The sequence below is a fragment of the Mus caroli genome, chromosome 19, assembly GCF_900094665.2.
Source record: "Mus caroli chromosome 19, CAROLI_EIJ_v1.1, whole genome shotgun sequence".
NCBI classification, from domain to species: domain Eukaryota; kingdom Metazoa; phylum Chordata; class Mammalia; order Rodentia; family Muridae; genus Mus; species Mus caroli.
The window spans coordinates 56,948,348-56,973,636 of NC_034588.1; the positions used below are offsets into that span (position 1 = coordinate 56,948,348).

A 25,289-nucleotide genomic window follows, 5' to 3' on the forward strand; every position below is an offset into this window, starting at 1 on the left:
CCTGCCATGGCAGACTTCAGCTCCTAAACAGCTGCAGCTTCAAGACAGAAGCTTTATTGACTAGGATCACATTTCTATCTTCTTGTTGTGGGAGGCAGGTCCACTTCACCAATCATATCCCCATGGTTATGTTGAACAGAAGTACTGTCATGCAAGTGGCATGAATAGCAGGGAAAGGCCAACTATACCCCAGTATTGGTGTCCTTTACCATAGCTAATTCCTTTATTTATTAAAGCACAGAGACATGGGCAATTAAAGGCTTGATGACTTACCTAGTGAACTAATGGTGCAGCTAGGATTCCCATTATGTATTTGATGATCCCTCCCTGCAAGAGTGTTCATCCTCCCCTAACACGCATGACTTTGGTGTGTACTTCCTGCCCTCTGCTCAATAACCCATGTCTTTCCCTGGTGACCTATTTTTCTGGTCCTATCGACAGGACAGGATAGGCACTGGAGTAGAAGGAGTCTCTGGCCTCACTAAAATTGTGCTCTAAACAGTCCTGTGAGGTATCTCTCCCTCCATGTGCCCACAAAGTCTGGCTTTGTATCTCCAAAGTCAGGCACTTGGTTGGAACAGTCACTATGCCAGGAGCTCTGCCACAATCTAAAGATAGCCCATGGATCAAGGGCTTGGTTGCTGCTGTGTGTTGAGGAAGAGGCTATGCTCACAGCCTGAGCATCTCTGCCACTATGGATCATAGCCTGCTCTGTGGACACAAGGGAGGATGTGGGAATTTCCAGGCCTCCTGATCTATCCACTGGTGTCACAGCTGCACCTTGAAGCCCTATACCAATGCTGGGCAGTATGACCAATAAGGCCAAGTAGCTCTGCTATGAAAGGGACATCACCAACATTTAGTAAATAAGAGAGTGAGTGGCAACAGGAGTAAAAGTGGGGACCATTTTGAGCCCTATGGCTGAGAAAACCAGGAGAAATGAAAGGCATTGGGTTGCTGATTTTAAAGAATATACTAAGGTTCAAAGAGGTGAAATGATCTATACAGGGATACAACTTGTAGGCCCAAGAGCTACCTGACCTTAAAGATATCCAGGTTTAAGTTTGACTCACCCACTGCAGTGTGGAGCCTCCTGAAAGTCCTGGTCCCAGCCTCACCACGGCCTCACTCCCTCTATAAGAGTTCTCTGTCTTCTACTCATAAGGACTCATCCAGCATGCCAACATGGTATGAGATGGATTGCCCAGCTGACCAAGGCCTGGTGTGGCTAGCAGTCTTGTCTTTTGATGTGGATTTATGACCAACCTTCCCACAGTACCTGCCTCACCATTTCTATTTCTTTCCTCAGCTCTGTGTACCCAGTAAACTGTCCCCTTTCAGGAGAAAGTCCTCACATGTCTGCTTCCAAGCTTTTGACAGTCTTCCTTGTTTTAGCAGACAGAGGTAGCACCTTTCATCTTCTCCAGGCTTTACTTGAAGGCAGGAAGCAATTCTTCAACTCTCACAGGGTCTAGTCTGATTTCTCATCCTTTCCTCAGGCATAGGAACTCCGAGTGGAAGAATGACTATCACAGAAATCACTGTTGAAAAGCCCAAGAGCAATTTGTGCTGAAGCCAAGTGCTCAGGGAATTTCCCCAGCCACTAAGAATCAGTGGCTAGTGACTTGAAATATCCCTTTCTCATGTTTCCTCTGACTGAATACAAGGACATTATGGCTAAAGTTAAACTAATGTTACCTCCACTCTCCAATCCCTGACTGACAATCAAAAATGTACTGTCAAAGGCAACGAGGTACCATTGAGAATAAAACACAATGGAACTCATGTTGACCAGATGGCTCAGCAGATAAAGGGCCTCACATGATGTAAGGGTTGTCTTCTCAACTCCACAAGCTCCCCCAACACTTCATCCCCAAGTGTGTGTGTGTGTGTGTGTGTGTGTGTGTGTGTGTGAGAGAGAGAGAGAGAGAGAGAGAGAGAGAGAGAGAGAGAGAGAGAGAGAGAGAGATCAATTGGCATATTCCAACTCAAAGTATCTCAGAACAAAAAGCCCATTATCCTTGGTTATTAGTTTGAGCATGTTCCTCTGTTGCCCTACACTCAGACCTTTCCCACTGACAGGTACAAGAACCAATATCTCTGGGATATTTTGATGCACTTAAACTGACATCTTGGGGGCAGAGGCTCCTTCTTCTGCTGGCTGGTATAGCAGCTGACTACTGTAGCAGCCAAGGGAACATGATGATGACTCAGCCAGCACAATGTTAAATGTTCTGTCTCTGGGACAAATACCCAAGAAAATAACTGCAGGAAGATTGATTTTACTTATGTTTTCAAAGGTGTCAGCCCGTTGTTGTGGAAAGAGCTGCTAACAGAGAATGTCAGCTCTCTAGGATTTCTTTTAGTATTTCATTCCATCTGGACCCCCAGCCAGTGGGATGGTGCTGCCCACATTCAGGGTACACTGTACTCCTTATTTAATGGTTTCTGAGGTACCTTCAGAAACACCCATATATGTTTTACTATCACCAAGCTCTCCTCAACCCATGTGTCTATCAAATCTTCCCAGCCATTCCTTAATCCACTCAAGATGACTATTGTAATGAACCATCATGCCAAGGTTAGCCTGGCACAAAGTGAGAAGCAGCCCACTGATAGTTTCCAAAGAAACCCAGGACAAATAGCTGACGTTTCTATTGACATATTAAAGCGGACACTGACTACCAGGCTCTCTCAGCACTGCAAGCACCCATTACAGGGTCCTTGATCCTCTTAGCACTTATCATCCCAACTCCCTACCCTAAATCTCCAGCCTCTGAGTTTCATTTCCCTTCCCCCAGCTCTATCAGAGGATGTGGGTTTCACTCCCGGGGGTCCAAAATCCTCTTCTGGCCTCCACAGGCACCAGGCATGCATGTTGTTCAAAGACTACATGCAGATAAAATACATCTGTTACACATAAGTAAAGCATAGACATCATATACATATAAAACAGTCAAACTTACAAGACACTCTAAGTTGTTTCTCTGCTTAAAAACAACGAAAAGAATAATGTTTGATGATTCTGCCAGTCTTATCCTGGAATGAGAAGTGTTTGTAAAGTGTTAGTAAGCCATCTAGAATGAATTTCCGTAAAGTGAATGGGTAATACCTCTCTTTTTAAAAAAGATTTTTATGTGGGATTGCTTTAAATATCTCTCCATTTAATTTGATATTGGCTGTTGGTTTGCTGTAAATTGCTTTTATTATGTTTAGGTATGGGCCTTGAATTCCTGATCTCTCCAATACTTTTAACATGAAGGGGTATTGTATTTTGTCAAATGCTTTTTCAGAATCTAGGGAGATGATAAAGAAAGAAATTAAAGACTTCCTGGAATTCCATGAAAATGATGACACAGCATACCCAAACTTATGGGACACAATGAAAGTGCTAAGAGGAAAATTCATAGCACTAAGTGCCCTGGTAAAGAAATTGGAAAGATCCTACACTAGCAACTTAATAGCACATCTGAGAGCTCTAGAACAAAAAGAAGCAAACACATCCAAGAGGAGTGGGCAGCAGGAAATAGTCAAACTCAGGGATAAAATCAACCAAATAGAAGCAAAGAGAATGATACAAAGAATCAACAAAAACAAGAGCTGGTTCTTAGAGAGAATCAACAAGATAGATAAACCCCTAGCCAAACTAACTAAAGGTCCAGAGATAGTATCCAGATTAACAAAATTAGAAATGAAAAAGGAGGCATAACAACAGAAACTGAGGAAAATTTAAAAAACCATCAGATCCTACTTCAAAAGCATATATTCCACAAAACTGGAAAATCTAGATGAAATGGATCATTTTCTAGACAAATACCACATAACAAAGTTAAATCAAGAGCAGGTAAGCTATCTAAACAGGCCCATAATCCCTAAGGAAATAGAGGTCATTAAAAATCTCCCAACCAAAAATAAAATAAATAAAATAAAATAATAAAAATAAAAACCAAAAGTCCAGGGCCAGAAGGCTTTAGTGTAGTACCTCAGACCCCAAAGGACATGCATGGTATGTACTCACTAATAAGTGGATATTAGCCAAAAAAGTACAGAATACCGAGGACACAATCCACAGAACTTAAGAAGGTTAACAAGCCTAAGGGCCCAAATGAGGATGCCTCAATCCACCTTGGGAGGGAGAAGAAAGCAATCAGGGAGGACAGAAGGAGGGAGGAATCTGGGTGGAAGAGGGGATAGAGATGAGAAAGGGGAACATGATCATTTATTGTGGGGGGAGGACAGGACTGAAGCCCTGAGGGCCAGCAGAAAGAATGGAAACAGGCAACCTTGGGAGGTAGAAAGTGGGGAGATCCTCTTGAATGTACCAGAGACCTGGGAAGGGAGAGACTCTCAGAACTCAAAGGGAGGGACCTTATATGAAATGACCTACAGTGGGGAGAGGGAACTTGTAGAGTCCACCTCCAGTAGAAAGACAGAACACCAAGGGGAGAGATGGGTTTGCCATCCCACAATCAAAACCTCTGACCCAGAATTATTCCTGTCTGAAAGAACTGCAGGGACAAAAATGGAGAGGAGACTGAGGGAAAGGAGGTCCGGTGAAAGGCTCAACTTGGGATCCAGCTCAAGGGGAGGCCCCAAGGCCTGACACTACTGATGCTATGGTGTGTGTAATAGTTTGTATATGCTTGGCCCAGGGAGTAGCCCTATTAGGAGGTGTGGCTTTGTTAGAGTAGTTGTATCACTGTGGGCATGGGCTTAAAACCCTCACCCAGCTGCCTGGAAGCCAGTATTCTGCTAGCAGTCTTCAGATGAAGATGTGGTACACACCTTTAATCCCAGCATTACTGGAGACAGAGTCTTGTAGATCTCTGAGTTCAAGATCAATCTACAGAGCAAGTTTAAGGAAAGCCAACCTTAGGCAGAGAGGGAGTCAGAAAACAGAAAGCTGGTAATAGAATGGGGGTGGGGGCGTTGAGGGCATGTTCCAGTCCCAGAAAGCAGCAGGACAAGACAGCTTCAGCCACGTGGCTTTGGTTTTAGAGTGAAAAAATAGAAGGGACTACTGGGACAACTGATGCTGGTTAGCTGGAACTAAGAAACTAGCAGTGATTAAGAGACCAGCATCACTGAGGTGAAATCTTCTGGGAAGTGTTTTCTGAGAGCACAAAGAAGCAGTGGTCCAGAGATAGCCAAGGTTGTACCTGGTGCTGCAGCTGGACTTGGTAATGTGTAAGAGTCACCCAGATAGTACTAGTTTTGAAGGCACGAAGGGTTCATGAAGAGCAGCTGAAGCTTGGCACAGTGAGAGACCATGGAAGGCCACTGGTGAAGTTGAGGACCCAGGATTAAAGGGGTCATGCAAAGGATTTGAAGCTTGGCACCATGAAGAAAGCCTATGAGAGGCTATTGGTGAAGCCTAGTTGCAGCAGAAGACCCCAGCATATCGGAGACACCAGCACCATGGGATTATCAGTTTGGAGTTTGCCCAGCTGGTTTGTTTTGATTTGGGGTTTATAGTTAAGTGATTGGATAGATCTCAGAAAAGACTTTGAACTTTGGACTTTTAACATTGTTGAGACTGCTATAGACTATGGGGATTTTGGAAGTTGAACTAAATGTACTTTTTATTATGCTATGGATAGATATGGCCCCCACAGACTCATGTATTTGAACAAGCCTAGGGGGAGCCAGGAAGTGGAATGTGATATTTTGTATATGCTTGGCCCAAGGAGTGGCCCTGTTAGGAAGTGTGTGGTCTTGTTAGAATATCACTGTGACCACCCTAGCTGCCTGGAAACCAGTCTTCTCCTAACAGCTTTCAGATGAAGATGTAGCACTCTCACCCCCCCTGCACTATGCCGCCTTATTGCTGTCATGCTCCCACATTGATGATACTGGACTGACCCTCTGAACCTGTAAGCCAGCCCCAATTAAATGTTGTCCTTATAAGAGTTGCCTTGGTCATGATGTTGGTTCACAGCAGTAACACCCTAATTAAAACAATATGTTTACAAACAGGAGCCTAGCACAACTGCCCTCCAAAAGGCCCAACAAGCAGCTGAAAGAGTCAGATGCAGATATTTACACCCAACCAATAGACAGAAGCTGATAACCCCTGTGGCTGAATTAGTGAAAAGCTGGAAGAAGCTGAGGAGGTCAACCCTAGGAAGGAAGGCCAGCAATCTCAAATATTCTGGATCTCTGAGGTCTCTCAGACACTGAGCCATCAACCAGACAGCATACACCAGCTGAAATGAGGCCCCAACACATCTACAGCAGAGGACTGTCTGGTCTGGACTCAGTGTGAGAAGCTATACCTAACACTTAAGAGACTTGAGGCCCCAAGAAGTGAGGTCTAGTGGGGTGGGGACGGCATCCTCTTGGAGACACAGTGGGGGGTGAGGGGAGTTATGGGATGAGGAACAGTCAAAGGCTGGAAAGGGAGGGGGATAAAGCTTGAACTGTAAAAAAAAAAAATTAAAGAATAAAAGAATAAAGATTTTTATGAGTATTTTCCTGGCATGAAAGTATATTTGCATGCTGGCACCCTCAGGCCAGAAGAGGGCATTAAATTTCCCCAGTTCCGAGTTACAGCCAGTTGCAAGCACGTAGGCTCTGGTGGTTAACCACTGAACTGCTCCTCCAGTCCTCACACCTGATTCTTCAAGGCAAATATAAAACACAAACAAGAAAAAGGGAAGTGGTGATTCAGTCAAAAGAAATCCATGTTAAGGATACTTTGGGTTTATTAGATTTATGTTTAGTAAGGGCCTTTGTTGCTGCTGGGGAGGAAAGGGCTTATTTGGCTGATACCTCTGCATTACAGTCCATCATTACATGAAGTCATAGTAGGAACCGGAGGCAGGAACTGGAACAGAGGCCACGCCAGAATGCTGCTTCCTAGGTTGCTCTTCATGGTTTGCTCAGCCTTTGTTAAAACGTGCCAGCAGCATCAGCCTAGGTATGGTACCACCCCCAGTGAGCTGGGCCACCCCATGCCATTAATCAAGACAATATCCCACAGACTGGCCTATGAGCCTGATTTTAGAGATATTTCCTCAATTAAGATTCCCTTTTCCCAGATATGTCTAGGTTTGTGACAAGTTGACAAAAATCAACCAGCACAATATGAGGTCAAAAATATCCCATGAAAATCTGTACTTCTAAAGGTAGGAAATAAAACCCCAGAATATGTTTCTCTGTTGGTTTTTAGGCTGCTGTCAACAGTGGTAAAGACTGAAAACATAACTACTGACACTGAGAAATACGAAAATATCCATTGTTTGAGAAACAACTCTGCAAACCAGGTAGTTGGAAACAGATATTTCTTCTAAAAAACATTGCTATTTTGCACCAGAAGGTATTAACGAAATAGCTGTTTTCAAGTATGAAACAAGCCACTAAGTAGCTTCTAAAATCGAGCCTTAAGATAAACTTATCTTAGAACCAAAACACTGAGGTCTTTGCATAAAGTAACAAAAGAAGAAGTGTCAGAAATAAAAGACATTTTTAAGGGCTGGAGCTATAGTTCCGTGGTTCCCAGCACTATATTAAAAACAAAACACTTAAAAAAAACCTGCATCTTTAAAAATGTAAATGTTTGTGTGTGACTTAGTGTGCTTTTATTCACAAGTTTTGAAATAATAAAGTGTGTTGGCTGGTTTTGTGTCAACTCTATACAGGATAGTCATTTAGGAGATAGGAACCTCAATTTTAAAAATGTGCCCATAAGATGGGGTTGCAAGCAAACCTTAGTGATTGGGTGAGGGCCCAGCATATTGTGGGTGACCATCCCTGGGCTGGTGGTCCTAGGTTCATCACCCTTCCATGGTCTCTGCATCAGCTTCTGCCTCCAGGTTCCTGCCCTGCAGATTTTCTTACATGAATTATGATTCGGAAGTGTAAGGCAAATAAACCCTTTCCTCCCCAATTGCTGTGTAAATTTTTCTGGAGAGAGACACCCCAGATAGGGATCCCAAGATAGACCAACATATGGATACCACCCAAATTCAACTTGTTGAACCAATGTGTTTTATTGGAGTTACTTACAGGATCAGAAAATGACCCACAGACAATGGCATCACCAAGACCCATTCCAACATGGGTGACAGCTCACAAAACCTGGGAAACACGGAGGACATTGCATAGCCTGCGGGGAGCTCAACAGGTTGGAGTGTATAATTTCCAAGTGACTATGGTCTAAACCTCTTCTAGGCAACTAAACTGGTTTCTACTTCTTCCAGGCAGCTGGTTGGGTCAGCCATTGTTGAACTTTTTTTTTTCCTTTGCAGCTCAGATTAGAAATCTTTGCAGCTTAGCACTTTCCTCTTAAACTCTCAGCTGTTTTTTACTCTGGCAGAAGGGGTATCTGGTCAGTTTTAGGGACTTCCTGAAGCTATTTTGATGAGTTCTTTACCTTTTTATTTAGAGAGCTTCCCTGTAGGATGGAATGGTTTTGTTGGTTTTGTGTTCCTGTCCCACTTGTTTCCCTCTACCCCATTCCCTACCCTGCCCAGAAACAGTCTGTGTAGCCCTGACTGTCCTGGAATTTGCTATGTAGACCTGGCTGGCCTCAAACTCTGAGATCTGCCTGCCTCTGCTGAGATAAAAGGCTCCAAGAAACTTGTTATTCAACACCAACCAGCTTTTGGTCATGAGGTTTCGTCATAGCAATGGTAATCCTAACCCTAACTAAAGATGTATAGTTTATAAAGTATTGTGTATATGTACCCAAATGCATTCCCATGAACACATGCCACAGTTCAAAGTCATCAAGGGATAATCCTGGGTGTGGCTCCTTGTCTTCCAATGCCAGGCTAACTGGCCATCAAGCTTCCAGATATTCTGTCCTTATCTCCTGTCTTGTAGGAATGCTAGCTAGCAGATAGCATTCATGGTCTTTAGGACTCAAACTTTGGTCTTCACACATACATAGCAAACTCTACTGGGTGATTTCCTCAGCCTCAAATTATCTTCCAATTGCATGTCTCTTACTTTAAAACCTCACCCCCCCCCCATTCTTTTAATCCTAGCACTTGGGAGGCAGATGGATCTCTGAGTCTGAAGCCAACCTGGTTTACAGAGGGAATTTCAGGATAGCTGGAGTATACTCAGAGAAATCCTGTCTCAAGAAACAACAAAACAAAGGGGAAAAGGCATTTTTTAAAAAAGAACAGTTTTAAAAGATACAAATTCTACCCAAAATGTTTTAGAATGTTTTCTGTCTTATGTGTATTAATATATGAGCACATTTAAACAATTTGGGGCAGAATAGATGGCTCCACATTGAGCACATTCCTTTTACAGAGGACCCGAGTTTGGTTCCCAGTACACCCATCAACTTGTTTTGGTTTTTGTTTTTTTGTTTTTGTTGTTGTTTTTGAGACAGGGTTTCTCTGTGTAGCCCTGGCTGTCCTGGAACTCACCTTGTAGACCAGGCTGGCCTCCAACTCGGAAATCCGCCTGCCTTCTGCCTCCTGAGTGCTGGGATTAAAGGATTGCGCCACCATGCCTGGCACACCCATCAACTTGTAACTGTAATTCTAGTTCAGTGGTTTTCAACCTCCTGAAAACTGCCCTTAATTTAATTCATGTTATGGTGACCCCAACTATAAAATCATTTTTATTTATGTCAAAATTATAATTCTGCTAGTTATGAATCATAATATAAATATCAAATAGGCAGGATTTCTGATATGCCATCCTTCTTAACAGGTTGTCTGACCCCCTAACATCCCACAAGTTGAGAACTGATGTCCTAGCTCTAGATTAGTGGTCTTCTGGCCTCTGTATGCACATGGTACATATAAATTCATGCAGGTCACACACATAAATTAAAATTTTTAAAATCTATCCATAAATACACACACTGAACGCTCCAGAGCACAAAGGCAGATGACACATCTACAGCACTTGTGTCTCTTAATTGTCCTTCAAAGAAACTTCTCAGTTCCTGGAGATGGGGAGTCATACTGACTTTTTTGTGCTATGCTTTTAAATTTAATTTTTAGTCCATCTGCACTTTCTTTGATGTATGGGCTGACAGCAATCAATTTAATTTTCTCCAACAGTTTTCAATGAACAATTCCTCGTGGCCAGAATAACTCTTAAAAGCCATTGTTAATGTATGCCTTCAATCCTATTTTTTACCCATTTCCCATTAACCCAGCTATGTTTACACCATTATAACTGCTTTAAATTTAATAATGCTTCTGAAAAATGTGATGTATCTTTTTGGTACAGCAAGTTCCTTCTATTTTTTCTTCTTTCAATAGTATTTTCCTATTTTCATCTGTTTATACTCCCATATGAGGTTTTAAATTATATTTAAAACAAGCCTTTTGGTCTTTGGACCAGACTCACATATTAATCCAAAAGGAAATGAGATGTTTACAACAGTCACAGTGTTATCAAATGCTTGTAAGACTCTGGGTTCCTCCACCAAGGAAATCATGTACATAATATATGCCTATTGCAAATGTGTACACTCACACTACGTATGCCCAAAGTGCACTGTACACACACACCATGTATGCCTATAGTACATGTACACTACACCTATAGTACATTCATGTCTATACACTATACACTCTATCTACAGTATGTGTACATACACACTATAAACACTCACAGTAAATGTGCACATACATACTATACCACCTTCAGCATGCTTAGAATCACCTACAGTGCATTCATAATATGCACTATATGCCTATAGTACACAAACTATAGATAACCACAGTACATGTGTATAAACATACTATTATGCTTAAAGCACATGTAATAAAACAGTTTTGTAGTCACTGATAAAGAGGTTATGGCTGACTATGTCTGAGTTGTAGCTACCATGTTACAGAGCACCCTGTAAGTGGAACCGAACACCCATGTTACAACAGTTAAACCAGGTATCAAGCCCAGGGACACCTGCACAAAACTTAAAAAGCAAGTTTAATGACATCTGTACAAGATTTATTTTTCATTAACCACAATACTTTAGAATGAGAATATACAACTAATACAGAGGAGCGATTCAAAATCTACCATATGTTTATAAGGAGAGAGCCCAGGCCAGCAGCTTTGTACCCCAGCTCAGGAAGCGCTTTAGTCACGTTCAGTAAATAAGTAGTAAAGGACAGTGCCATTTGACAAATATCAGGAAAATAGACAGCAATTCTTCATTTGCTCTGCTATGCTGGTGGGTGGCAAACTCCTTTAGCCTGCACATGATCTCCAAATTTTGTATAAGCATTTATTTGAGCCAATTTCCCAGGACTTGATGTTCAAATAATTTCTCTGAAAATCCATGGCTGTAACATTGACATATAAGACTAAAAAGAACCAACAGCATCACCACCTTTAGGAGAACACCCAGTCTTACTGAGTTTAGTAGTCACAATAAACATGTAAGAATCAATACAAAGGGTTTGGTTTGGTTTTGTTTTACAAATCACTCAACTCTTAACCCAAGAGCCATGCTAACAACCTTCCAAGAGGTGTAATCCAGCAGCACTCTTAACAGTGGAACCAAGCCTAAAAGGAAGATCTTCAAGGCAGAGAGATTGGTCCTGCACCCAGGGGGCAGACCCATCACTGACTCTGGAAGGAGGTTTAAGGTCTCTGCTAGTGCAGGAGGGATGAGGCAGTGACTACAGCTAAGCAGCAGGGGACCAGAGAGGGAACATTTCCTTTGGGAAAGAACAAATACCTCCTTCCAAATATTCTCTGGGTCAGAAGCCAAGGAAAATTTCCATGTGGTAATAAAAGCACAACAGAGCCATTTCTCTAAGATTTCCCTATGATTTCTGCTTGAAATTCTGGTAAAAATGAACATTTTGCACAGTATTACTAAAAGCAGTAATCAACAGAAAAAGTCGATACTTCAGATGTCAGTTAAGGGTGTCACATTCCAACCTTGAATTTTAACATCCCCCTAAGAAACCTATACTTGGATAAAAGCAAACAATATTCCAAGCTAAATGCTCAAGAATATACCATTAAAAAACGAACTCTAACTAATGCACGGTTTCTGTTTTGCTTTTTAGTTGTTTCTGATCTCAGATTAGTGCACATTCATTGAATAATGCTTAGTTTAATGATAGCTGCTTAATGAACAGTTGAATCTTAACTCAAGGGCAATTCCTCTTACATACTAACCTAACCAATAGAAATAATTACTGTGAGAGAGGGGAAACAGAAAAGAAGAAAAAACAAAAACAAACAAAAAACCATAGCTCCAATAAGCTAACAAAATCTGGAAGGTTTCTTACTCTGGTTATAGGGAGAAGTGGGAGGTCACTTAAACAAACTCTGTATGTGCTCCTCTTCCCATTACCTGCAGAAACCAGTTTTGTTTGCAACCTCACCATGGCCTCTGCTAGTAGGTGTAAGAAGCCTCTTGTGCTGATAACCTTCAATGCTGTTTGGTCTATACAGAGTATACTGAGGTGAGGAGTGTGCAAACTGTTCCTGAGGGATCATTCATGTGTGCAAATTTGCAACCTGACAGAAAGTAAACGACAAGAGGGCAGCAGCTAGACAAAACTGGGCTCTAGAGACATACACAGTGTCATGTCATGACCAGGGACATCCATTCCTCTGCAGTCTCACCTACATACATACACAAACCAACTTCACTCTAGCAAAAAGGGGAATGAGTGACTTGTAATAAAAGACCTTGAGAAATTTTAGTAATGCACAGTCATTACTAATTGCACATGTAAGTGAACAACCCTGCCTAGGAACTATTAGGCAAGTCAGACCACTAAATTTTACTTTCTGGCCCCCAAGAAAATAATTCCTGTCAGGTCAGAATGCAGTTATGACAGCAGGTCAGTAGATAACATGGTGACCCAAGTGTAAGGTTAACTTTTAAAATGAGCATTGTCTCTCAACACCATCATCTGTTTATTTTTTCAAACCATTACTTGAAGATGACCCTCCCAGCTTTTAATTTTTTAAAGGCCTACTTTTAGGCAAATGTACACATTAGCCCTTTAGCCAAATCAACTGTATTTCAGTGACTAACTGATCTACACAAAATTTGAGCTTTAAGGATCTGATTGAGAAAGCAGTCCTCAGCAGGGATAGAAAAACTGTACTGGCAAGACCACAAGTACACATGAAAATACTTTCAGGAAATACAAAATGAGAGCAAACAGATTTTATTTCCTCATAGTTGGAGACTAAGACTCCTGTAGAGATTTCAGTTAACAAGAAGTGTCCATTTCAGCTGAAGTTTTACAACCTGTAAAGCCTTGCTTAACTTACTGGTTACCAGGACCCATCCACCAGGAGCACACTCACTTTCCTGCCCCATGCCTTTCAGTACCAGCACAGTGGTACCCACCCAGCTCTGACTCAGAGAACGAGAATTTCACAGGTTTTTCCCTGCCTATTTTGTGCTAACACAGAATTAGTATGACTGTTTCTCCATTAATTTACTAACACAACAGCACCCACATTAATGCCAACTTATTTAATATAATGCTTTTATATAGGCAAAATTCTTTTAGAGAAAAAGAAGAGCAATCTCTCCGGGGGGGAGGTGGGGGGGAGAGGAGGTGGGTATAATTAAGACACGGAACCACTAACCTATTATGTTTCAAGAAGTGTTCCAACTTTACTATTGTCAAAAATATTAAAGCCGTGTAGAAGAAACCAGTTCAAAATGATATTTACAACTCTGTGGTGAGCATTCCATCAGAAAAGTAAACTGGGCTTTTTGATAAAATGAAAACTTTCCCCTCGACATTAGAGCAGAAAAGGCTGTACAGACCATAGTAAGAGTCCACTTGTCCCTACTCAGATTCTTCAATATAACCCAAATGGAATGAAGCCAATTACACACCCTCCCCTAAATTCTACCAACTGCAGACAAGTACCTGAAAGAATCAAGCTATCAGCTTTTAACTGTTCTTCCCCTGGAACATTGTTTACAAACACAGGACTGCTACTGGGTAATGTTCTTGTCCATGGTATTACATTTCTAACTCTGCTGCGCACTGAGTTGGTAGCAGTAGCTTGGGGTGGGGGTGGGGAGGTGGGAGGGTGGGGGAGGAGAGGCATTCTCTGATTGGTCAGCATCACTGTCAGACGGAGCCTGGTAGCACAAAGCCAACGCTCACTTCACATTCAAGCAAAACTGAATACTTTTCCCTTGCCATGTCTAGTTTTATTTATTATTGAAACACAACTAAATAAGCTTCAGACTTTTGTGAAGAACTGTTGTTGTTTTGTTGCACTGTTGGTGTAGTGAAACAGGTAATACAGCTTTACCGGAGCCTTCAAACAGCACATTCTTCCTGGTGCACTCAAATATCAAACATGATGTTTACAAAATACAGAGTGGAACTGACCTTTTATATGTATTAAATGCACCCATTAAAATGAGATGGGCCAAGAACTATTCACCATATTTGGCTTTAAAAACTATTTGGCCCAAGAGGGACCAGGGAGTAGCTCCCACTGTTGGCAGTCTCTACAGTATCATAGCCTGAAACCAGGGCTCCACTCCACTCGAGGCTGACATCGGGTGAGGCAGTGCAGAATGGAAACCACTCAGTAAGAGTTGGTCCCCATGAGAGCTGGGACAGCAGGGTGAATTCTGACCAGCCTCTAGTGCTTCCATTTTCTCAGTCAGGTTCTGCTACAAACACAAAGCCGTAACAGAGGCTTTGGTGAGCCAGTCTGAGATATCAGCTTCTTCAGGAAGCATCGTGAGATTGATGACATGGTCACATAGCTGCAAAGTGCACAAAGCTCAAGGCACACAGTTGAAAACGGGAATTAATAGGGAAAGAAATAGTAAAAGCAGTTGTTAGCATTTTCCTCCACAAGGCTAACTGCTAAACACAGACCAATCTGAATTTAAAACAGATTGTTTGGGGCATGGGTGAAAACACTGTATTATAACATCTGCTTGGTTTTAAGCAAAGATATCTTGACATGAGACACCATGTTCCAAGTCCACAAATGAACAAGATGAGTGCTTTAAAAAAACAAAACAAAACAAAACAAAACAAAAAGATTCTTTCGTTCTTGTATTTCTGGAGGAAGCTGATTCAAACATTGAGCTTCACTTTATCAACGGCCACTCTCCAAGACACTTGCTCTGTAGATAAAAGATTGTCCCATTTCATAATCACCCCCCAGTCTAGCAGCAATTGTTTTTGTTAGTTCTTGTTTTTAAAAACTGAAAAAAATCAAAGAAAGAAGTCTGGTATCCTCTCTGAGAACAGCCTTTGACAGAGCTCCTGAGTGGTGCAGGCCTCACTGTGCCTGGAACAGTTTCTGTAGCTCCAGTGTGTCTTCTCTTGGGAGAAACATAGTTCAACCGTCACTATCTATACCCCCTGGAACTTGCACAAGCAGATGGACTGTCTGAAAAAAAGTCAGAAGAAGAAAAACCATAAGGGACAGATACTCTGCACATGCAAGTCCATTTTCCTCCTCATCTCTATCCCCTGGTGTGTTTATTTTAAAAACTTTGAAAAGCAACACAGTTCTGAGAAAAGTGACAATGAACCAATATCACCAGGGACTGATCTTGGGGCATCACCTCACCCCTGAGTTGAGTATGATAAAGAATCTGGGTGGTCTCTTGGCACCTGCTTAACCCCAAGGCCTGAATGAACCCAACTCCACATGCTAAGCTGTGCCATCTAGACTATACTCCTACCCACATGGTCTCCATACTCATCCCTAGAAGCTGGCCCACGTCATGAACCCATCAAAACAGGAAAAACATTATCACTTACTATAAGCCAACTCATCTCCAGCTCTCTTCCGGGACTGGTCACCTCTAGGGATAAGAAAAGAGGAAGCAGTCAACAAAACTCACTGGCTTCTTTACACACAAAACCAACAGAAATAAACTGATGTATGTGATAGTGCAAATAGCAAATGCTTAATTAAGGTTCTAACCCAACAGCCTGTTTAAATACACTGAACATCAGCTGAGTCTTTTACCCTGAGTATTCTTAGCTCAAGGGTGTATATAGTCTGTTAAATATACAAAGTTATTTGGTAAAGGATCATCTATAAAGACAGTTTACACTGAGTACTAGAAATATGTATGTTAGGTGCAAACTAACATACATGTTTTGAAAACAACTCAGGATTCTGCTAACAATATCCCTAGTAACCTGCATGAACTAGCAAAACTTTAAATATCAAATAGAAGTTAAAAATCTTCCCCTCAGGCTCCAAACTGAGACTTTGAGAGTCTCAAAGCCTTTGGAAGTCCTAATCTATGGTGCTTGAAGACCTCTGGGGTGGAAAACACAAATCTTCAGATATAATACCCAGCCTACTGCAGTCAAGTTCTGCACTACAGTTAAGAGTGGTTGTGAATGGGCTATAAGTCACTCATGAATCCCATTTCTGGCTTCCCAGACACTAACTCAGACTCCAATGCTTAAGCAATGAGTAGTAAGGGCACCACTTGCTTGTCAGTCAACCAAGGGTGAAACTCATCCCATCTTTCCTGAACTCTTTCTTTTCTTAGCTTCTTCTGAGCTTTTTCCTATTCATTGTTGTTGGCTCTGCTGAATAATGTCACAAGCCACTTTTTCTTCTCTATATACATTCTTCCTTCTTTTCTAAGATGCAGAGCATACCAGCTCTGTGGCTCTCAGATTTATAGGCAGCTCTGATTTCTGAGATCTGAAGGCCCAGCATCTTTATCATTAGACACATAATGAAAATTTACCATATCCACAATACAATATATGTTCAGTTCCATCCCCACACTATCTTCAAGCTTCCTATTATTCTTGATAAGAACAACAGATATAAAGGTATAAGTAAGATAGTTTACACCTCTGATTAAAACTCATCATTGCTTTCCATTAGTTCAAAATCAATTCCAATTCATTTCCCAGTCCAGTGTCAAGGCTCTGGCCTGTCTTTCCTACCTCATTTTCCAACTTGCTTTGGAGCTGGTGATCTTTTTCTGTTTACCACTCTCTTCCCAAGGCAGTCACATAGCTGTCTCTTTCTCTACCCCTCAGCTCAGTTATCCTCTTGAAGGCCAATATTACATCACTGATAACCCCAACTCTACTTCATTCTCTAATTCTCTTCACAGCACTTATTTTTTTTCCTTGAAATTAAATGTGTTTTTGCAAGTTTATTACTTATTTGCCAACAGAATTACATAGTAAGTACATGAAAGTGAGGACTTTGCCTTTCTTGACCACCCTGGTGCCTCAGTGTCTAGCACATAAGAGAATTAACAAACTCTCAATAATTCATAATCTCAAATGATTACTAAAATGCTGACCTGAGCATCCTACACTTCAATTATCAAACAAGAAAACAGTATCTGATTACTACACCAATGATAATTTTTAAATAATTTTCCAGATATTTTAAAGTTTATTTTTTCATTCTCTCATACCAGGACAGACATCTCTTGCTAGGCTAAGGATCCTTGATGGTTGACAGGGAAACATTATCACATGATTGAAGAATGAGATTCTTTACAATGAGCATTTAGAAAAAAATCCATTGTGTTTTCCAGGAATAGCCCTGAACAGCCTAAAAAGAAAATATCCAACTTTGTGACATACCAAAGCCAGAAAGCAACTTACATGGTTATAATGCTGATTAAAACCAAAGATATAATTTATGTTGGAAACCTTACTTCTAAAGAAAGTATCCATTCCCACCTTCTGTTTTGTTTTTTTTTTTTTTTTTCTTTTAAAAGATGCGTAAGTAACAGGCTGAAATGCAGATGTGATAACAGCAGGCAGAACAGAGTAATTGATGTAAATGGCAAAGACAATACCTGATTTGTGAAGTCTGCCATCTGTACATTGTCTTCTGATATGAAACGAAAAAGCCCACATTCAGAGGCCACCATCTCGACTCAAAACACAGCAGTATCTTACAAGGTTCTCCAGAAACCGAGGATACCACTTCTCAGATGGAATATTTTATTTGTGAGATGTTTGTCAGGACTTGGAACTAGCTGTATGGTACATTCTAGCCCAGGCCCATGTTTTCTGTTTCCCAATAAACTTAATCTCCACAAGGTAATTTCTGACAGCAGGCATGAACCTGTTTCCCCTCCCCAGCCAATTCAGTTGCTCACAAGAAAGGCTATGTTTTTAGCTTACTATGTCTATTCTAATCTTCTTTGTATTTCCATACATCTAAAGATCTGCTACAGAGGATAGATCTGAAGACATTTGCATATTATGTAAAAACATTTCAAAGATCTTGACACAAATACAGAGCTTGGAACAGGGGTGACATAAAACTTACAAATAAGCAGTAAAAGTGCTATTTGGCAGTCTGTGTGTTTGAGTTTCTCTCCCCTTTCACATTAGTGAACATAATTTTTCTCTAAAATAATCCTAGCTAGCTAATGATTAACGAGAACATTAGAGTGACAGTGCATTACATAGAACGTCCATGACCCAAGCAGTGACAGGTTTTCAACTATTTATAAGGCAAAGTTTAATCCTCACAGTAAAAGAAAAATTAAAGCAAAAGAAATACTGTCTGATAGTGTCCAGAGTCAGCTATTCATCTCTTCCCAACCCAAGTGACCTTCCTTCCTGTCTTATGGTGTGTCTCTGTTTTTTCAATTGTTGATTACTATAAGGGCTGAGAGCTAAGTGCTGACAATATTTTGGTATTGTCATTTCTACATGATCCTTCCCCACTTTCCCAAAACACGGAAGATCAGACAATTCCTCATTGCCTAAAGGCAACCTAAGAGATTTCTGGCATTTTCATACTGCTGACTGGTTATAATAAGAACTGTCAGACAGTAGCTGGAACAGGAAGTAAGGGGGCAGAACTTCTGGGAACAGAACAGGGAGCAGGGACTGCCAAGCCACAGTGCTAGAAAAGTTAAGTTTACACAGTAGCTGAGAGACTGTCTTAGTATAAGGCCATACACTTCAAAACTATATTAGAAGCCTCTGTGTCACTATTGAAATGCTGGCAGGCCAGCTAAGTCTTGCAATAGATATTCAATAGGATGTTAACTATAAAAGTGGCTTGATTAAGTCTGTGATATCGATATTGTAATTTTACTACATTTTGGAATACTACCTAATTTCTTTAAAACAGCTTTAAAGAATCCCACTATGAGTGATAAAAATTCTAATTTACGGCAAAATCTAAGACAGTTTCCCTGACCCTGTTAGCTTTGGCAGCACTATACTACAGTAGTCCTTTTAAAGCAAAAGAAATACTGTCTGATAGTGTCCAGAGTCATCTCTTCCCAACCCAAGTCTGGCAGAGCCATATACCCAGCAGCTCCACACTCTGTTCACTTGTTCTAGTCTCCAAAGGGGGCCTAGGAGATACCTCTGGATGAACATCAAGAGCTCAGTTGTGGCCATGAAAAGCATTATGCAAAATGGCAGCACTGTATCTACCCCTTGACCCAGCCAAACTATTTCTGAGATACACACCCAACAAGCACTGAATGAGGCATATTTTTGCTTCTCCACTGCAGGTCTGTTTATCTGTATTACCAAAAAACTACTTGGGGTCTAGTTAAGTAAGTACCTTGTTAAGCAAGTAAAATGTCTAATAGTCTAAAGTAACACACACTTGGGGGAGGGGAGGTGTAAATATAAAGGAATACTTAAATGTTTCCTTGTATCTATAATTTAAAAAAATTGAATTAAAAAAATCTAATAATAATTGTTACTTAATCAGTTGAGGTAGACAACAAGTAGAAATAAAAATCACTGTTTATTCTTATATTAATAAAAGATAAATATGGGTAGGAGAAATTCCCGAGGCTCCACTTCTAGCTGAGGCCATATATGAATGCTAGGGGGGGCAAAGTCACTTTGGGATGGGGATGGAGGGTGTGGGGCTGGCAAGTTGCCTACACCCCAGGAGGTAACCCTATACCCATGTACACATGGACAGCACTAATTGGATTCTGAGTTATTAAAACAAAACAAAAAGGCAAAGAGGATATGAAGTTGAAAAGGAGATATACTGAGAAATATGGCAGATAATGGGAAGATGGCTATGATTAAGATGCATTAAAGACAGCCATGAAATTGTCAAAAATATAACAGTAGTAGCTTCACTCTGTGCATAAATACTCTAGTTAGTAATATTGGGAGATACATGAGTCCTCAATCTCAAAGAGAAAAGCCATCCACTCACATTTGAAGCACCACCCCTCTGCACTGACATTTCTGGTATAAGCTGTTAGGGAGGGAAGTGAATGGCCAGTAGATGTCTCAGTGCCTCTACTACCTCATGACTACAAGATGTTATAATGACAAAACAAAAGAAAAAAGCCATAAAATCTCATCTGCGGACCAACAAAGAATACTGAACAACAATTACAAAACTTTTCTTAACCAAAATAGATGAAGTGACACAGGTAAAGGTTGGTTTTTTGTTTGTTTTTTTGTCTTGGGGGGGGGGGAGGATATTGTTGTTTTTCTGGATTTTTGATTCCTTGAAATTCAGTTTAGTCTCAGAATTGTTTAGAAGAATGTCCATTCCTGTCTTATTTATAAAAGAGTTTCCTCAATATTAGGTATTCAGATACCAGAAGATAGGTGAGATAGCTAAACACAAAAAATATGAAAACATAAGTTACTAGTGTATCCTTGAACAACTGTTTCCTGACTTTTATATTAATTCATTTAAATTTAAATATTAAAACAAAAAAAAAAGAAAAAAGAACTGTACTTTTCCAGATTTTTCTGTGATATGGGTATAATAAGAAATTGCAAACATTTTAGAAAAATAAAGCCTATATACCAAGAGCAAGGGAAGCAAACTTTCTGAACATTTATAAAGAGATACTCTACTTTTAAAGAACATTTAGATTTAGAGAAAACATGAAAGACATTTTAGTGGGAAAATGCATAGTAATTCTTTGTAATGTTTCAATAATGTTTTTGTTGTGCTCAAGATTAATGTTAGAAACTCCAAGCCGGAAGAGACGTGTCCATCTAACTGCCCATTCTCCACAATGCAAACAGAAACGAGCAGCTTCCACCACAGTAAGGAGCCTGCAGGCCTGGCTCTCAGCGACTCCTCTGCCCAAGATGTTCAGCAGCATGCCAGGCCAGGCTAGAAGCCTAGAGAAATGGGAAATCGTCACTAAGAAAAAGCCCACTTGCCTGGTAAAACCGTTCTGTATAAGTTCTCTTTGAAGCTTTTGATCTTGGGCAGCGTACTCAGAAAGTTCAGACTCCACAGCCGGGGGAAGAATGTTTGGAATAAACTTAGAAAACAATGTCGGAGCCATCTGAACCCATTCTGTCAAGGAAAACAAATGATTCATCAAGGAAATAATTTAAATAAGACAAACAAGCTTCTTATTTAAATAACAAAAAGTTGAATTAAACCAAATAATAAAACCTAGTATAGCCCTGTTTTGGTGAACATACAAAAATATTTTTGTATGTATTATACAAAATTATATCTAAAATTATAAAGAAAATGGACATTTTTACATGATTGATTCAAGAAAATGGAATCCGTAACTTTTTAGTAAATATTTCAAAAAATTTCTAAAGATGTAGGCAAACATAAGTGAGATAACTAGGCAATTCCAGTGGAAGAGGATGTGGAGAGGAGCAGCCTGAGGGCAACCCCAGCTCTAGGAGCTCACTAATCAAACAACAAAGCAGCCCAGACCACACTTCAGAAGGCAAGGAGGCAGAGAACCAGCAGATGCTTTAGAAATAAAAATCTTCTCAATCCTGGTTGAATTATAACCCCATGTGGGAGAGGGAGCAAAACAGTAAAGGTAAGGAAAACTGCATGATCATGAAGAGACCAAAAGAATAATCTATAGAAAATAAAAAAGCAAGGAGAGGTAGGAATATATGTTTAACAGACATGACAAAAATGTCAGGTTCAGGGATGAGTAAAACATAGGAATGGATAATTTTGAAGAAAAAAAGACACAGAGAATTAAAAAAGCTTGTAAATACTACATTTTACTATGCAAAGTAAAGCACATATGCACACCGGTCCTCCACTCAGGGATGGCACTGATGTCTCCCTCGCCTTCCTGACTAGGTTTTCCATGAGCACCGCTCAGCCTTTTCAAATGTCTCAGGTTAAGGCTTTCAAGATTCCTCTGTAAACAGTGTGGCTGTTTATACTGGAAAACCATGAACATGCCAATGCTCTGTAAGCCCATAAGCCACTTGAAAAGCTGCAATCTGAAATGGCCACAGTTTTGATGCCACATAGTGGTGGGCCAATGAAGAGTTAAAAAGTAGGGGGAAAATGTCCAATTGGAGAAGAGCTAAGTTTAAGGAAACATGCAGTGTAGGAAGTGGAGCAACCCAGCCTACACCTCCCTTGCACAGCATAATGGCAAATGCTCTCAGTGGTGTGCCCCTCTGGCATGTGGTTTTAGAAAGTCATTAGGGTCTTCTGGGTAATGACTAGCCAATCATCTAAGGCACAGAAGCCAATCCTTCCACCAGTTGGTGTGATTTCTAGTTATTAAAATAAAGATAAGAAACAAAAGTGTGTACAGTAGCTGAAAAGAAGCAGGGTAAGATGGCTGAAGCTGGTTCCAGTTGAGTTTCTAAAAACTCTGATGAAAATTTAGCATTAATGCTAAGTCCTCCAAATTGCCAGTGGGTTGGGGCAGGAATCTAAGGTTGAAAACCTCCCAAGGTGACTCAACTGTGGCACAGAAAGGCTAACATTATCGAGGACACCTGTGACAGAAGACACGTCTACATTTAAAATTCAGCTTTGAAATATTCCAACCTTTATCTGTCAGGTGCCTAGAATTTTACTAGTCCAGGTACATAATGGGCACTGCCAAGACATGGAAATGTCAAAACATGTTTAATAACATCTCTGAAAGCGCCTAGGGCAGCAAAAGGTTAGCCTGTGATAAAATTCACCTTTTGAAAAGAACAATTCTCAAACACAGAATTTTCTTCACAAGGGGTATAAATCCTATTACAAGAACCCAACCTGCATAAAACAGCATTTAGATAAACAGGCACCTACATTTTTCTTCTACCCACAGTGATAATAGCTTTATTCTGCAATTTTGCTGCATGTGTAAAAGGTCATGGCTAATAAAGGCAGATTTTGTCATATTACACTGGGAAGACTTCCAACATAAAAGAAAAACATCATTTATAACCTAGTATACAAGAAATATTCATGAGGCATTTTAATAACACTATAAAAATGAAATTCAAATATTAGAAAAACTAGAAGAAAAATACCAGCTTACTAGAACATGTAATAAAATATTTTTGTAACTTTATATAATTATTTTATACAAATGATTTGTTAAAAGTAACAAAGAATAGAGCTTAAGACCAAAGCCAAAGTTACATAAACAGGAACACTCTACATGTCACTGATCATTTTATAGTGGCCTCAGAAAAAGACTATTTCTTGGATCTACTTCCTTAATACCAGTTTCACTTTGTTCTTATTTTAGCAAGCCAAATTTTAAAGTGTCTTTTAAGTTAATTACCATCAGTTATGAGTTCATTAAAATAATCAAATTCAAGTGGTGAGTAAGTACAGCTAAAAATGTTGACGACTGGTATTACTATGGTAAACAGACTTCACTCACATTTTATTTCTTTGAATCTCTAGATATCAAAATTTCACAGAATAGTAATTTCTGTTTTGGGTGGGTTTTTTGTTTGTTTTTTAAAAAAGCATCCTTTGTGTTAACTGATTGTAGGACAATGTTTTGCCCTGAGATGTCTAAAACTTCCCCTATGGGCATGTTGTAAATGGCTAGATAACAGGAAGACAACTACAGGGCTCTTTGGATTTCTTTGCATCTAGCCATAAGTTTGCTATGCAATAGGCACACTAAGTCATTTACAGGTCTTGCTTATAAGTAAAAGCACTGTTTATGTATGTTCCCTTTATCAACTGTTCTGGATCCCTTGCCTGTATGTAATGTACTAGAAAACATAATTTGAGTGTGTATTCCTATGCATATTTACAGTGTGAAATGAAGGAACTGCATAACAACAAAGCCAAAACTATGACAAAATATTTTTCTTTTCATTTTTCATGCTTTGTTCTGCAACAGCTAGGTATGCAGCCTTCAGGCTGGCCCTAGACTCTACACTCCTGCCTCAGCACCACAAAGGATGGCACTTGCAAGTGTCACCACCACACCCAGTAAATGTATCCAGCCAATTATTTTGTGGATCTCTCTTAAGGTGATATAAAAACCAAAGCAGATGCTTTTTACTGATAGAAAATAGTTCCAAGTGAGTCCTAAACCAACATTTCACTTTGATTTGAATTCCAGGATTTCTGCTACTGTAATCCCAATTGTCATTTAGCCTCATGAAGCATGTAAAGACAACTGCCCTCTTGGATAAGGCTGTAATAAATAGAAACACAAGCCCAATCCCAACAGAAATGACAGGTGTTTACCTGGTCTGAGAGTGTACAGGCCTTTCACAATATTTGCCATAGTTGAAGGTGTGACCTGAAATGGTGTTGACTGGGCTTCTAAAAGTAAAGCTGGAATAAGAAGAAAAAACAGGTAAAAAAAAAAAAAAAAAAGAAAAAAGAAAAAGAAAAAAAGAAAAAAGAAAGAAAAGAAAAGAAGAAAAAGGGGAAAAATATCAGAAGAGGAAAAAAGAAAGAAAAAATAAACACAAATGAAAAATAAAAGAAAAAAAGAAAAAAAGCATGTAACACTTGCTAACAGTAAAAGTTCTATTAGTATTTCTAAGGCTGAATGAGTAAATACCACAAGAAAAGAGCAGCACAAGACAGAGCAAGAGCTTACACACAAAAGATTACACAGCCTGTAGCACAGCACTCAATAGAACAAGAGTCTGCACTGGTTACTACAGCAGTAATAAGCAAAGCAGTGGAGAGAGGGGAGTCTGAGAAAAGTGAAGCCTTCTAAAGCAACAGCTCTAGGGCACTCAGGAAGTATCAACATGCCTAAGTGGGAAGAAAATGAATGACACCTGACCCTTCTTTCTTCAAATGAAGCCTCGAGCATCCCTAAATGCAACAAATCTGAAATACTCCAATTTCTGTCATGCTCAAAGTACTACAGAATTCAGCTGGAAATGTTGGTTATAAGCCTTTAATCCTGCTCTTTCTGAGTTATAGGTCAGTCATAACTACATACTGGACACCCTCCCTCTCGAAAACAAAATAAATATAGATTTCTGAGCATTCTGGATTTGCAGATTAGGGATGCTCAACCAACAGCAAATTTATTAACTGTATCCAAGCCTACTTTTGGAAATCCCATAGCTCCATCTTCTTGGGGAAAAAAAAAAATCCTTCCTACACAAAAGGCCAGAGAAGATGACAATTCACCTAACTGTGGTAACGACAAAGCTAACTCT

The 25,289-nt window shown here is 40.1% G+C and overlaps 1 protein-coding gene across 1 annotated transcript in view; it reads right to left on the reverse strand.

Annotated features, from left to right (window-relative positions):
* Nucleotides 1-10,888: 10,888 nt before the first annotated feature.
* Cacul1 (CDK2 associated cullin domain 1) overlaps nucleotides 10,889-25,289 on the reverse strand; it is a 60,085-nt gene continuing 45,684 nt past the window's right edge. The window contains exons 5-8 of the mRNA XM_029472481.1: nucleotides 24,352-24,441; nucleotides 21,078-21,216; nucleotides 15,714-15,757; nucleotides 10,889-15,336 (exon numbers count right to left, since the gene is read on the reverse strand). Of these exons, the coding sequence (XP_029328341.1) occupies nucleotides 15,296-15,336; nucleotides 15,714-15,757; nucleotides 21,078-21,216; nucleotides 24,352-24,441 (314 nt within the window). The 3' untranslated portion in view covers nucleotides 10,889-15,295. The remainder of the gene's footprint in view (nucleotides 15,337-15,713; nucleotides 15,758-21,077; nucleotides 21,217-24,351; nucleotides 24,442-25,289) is intronic.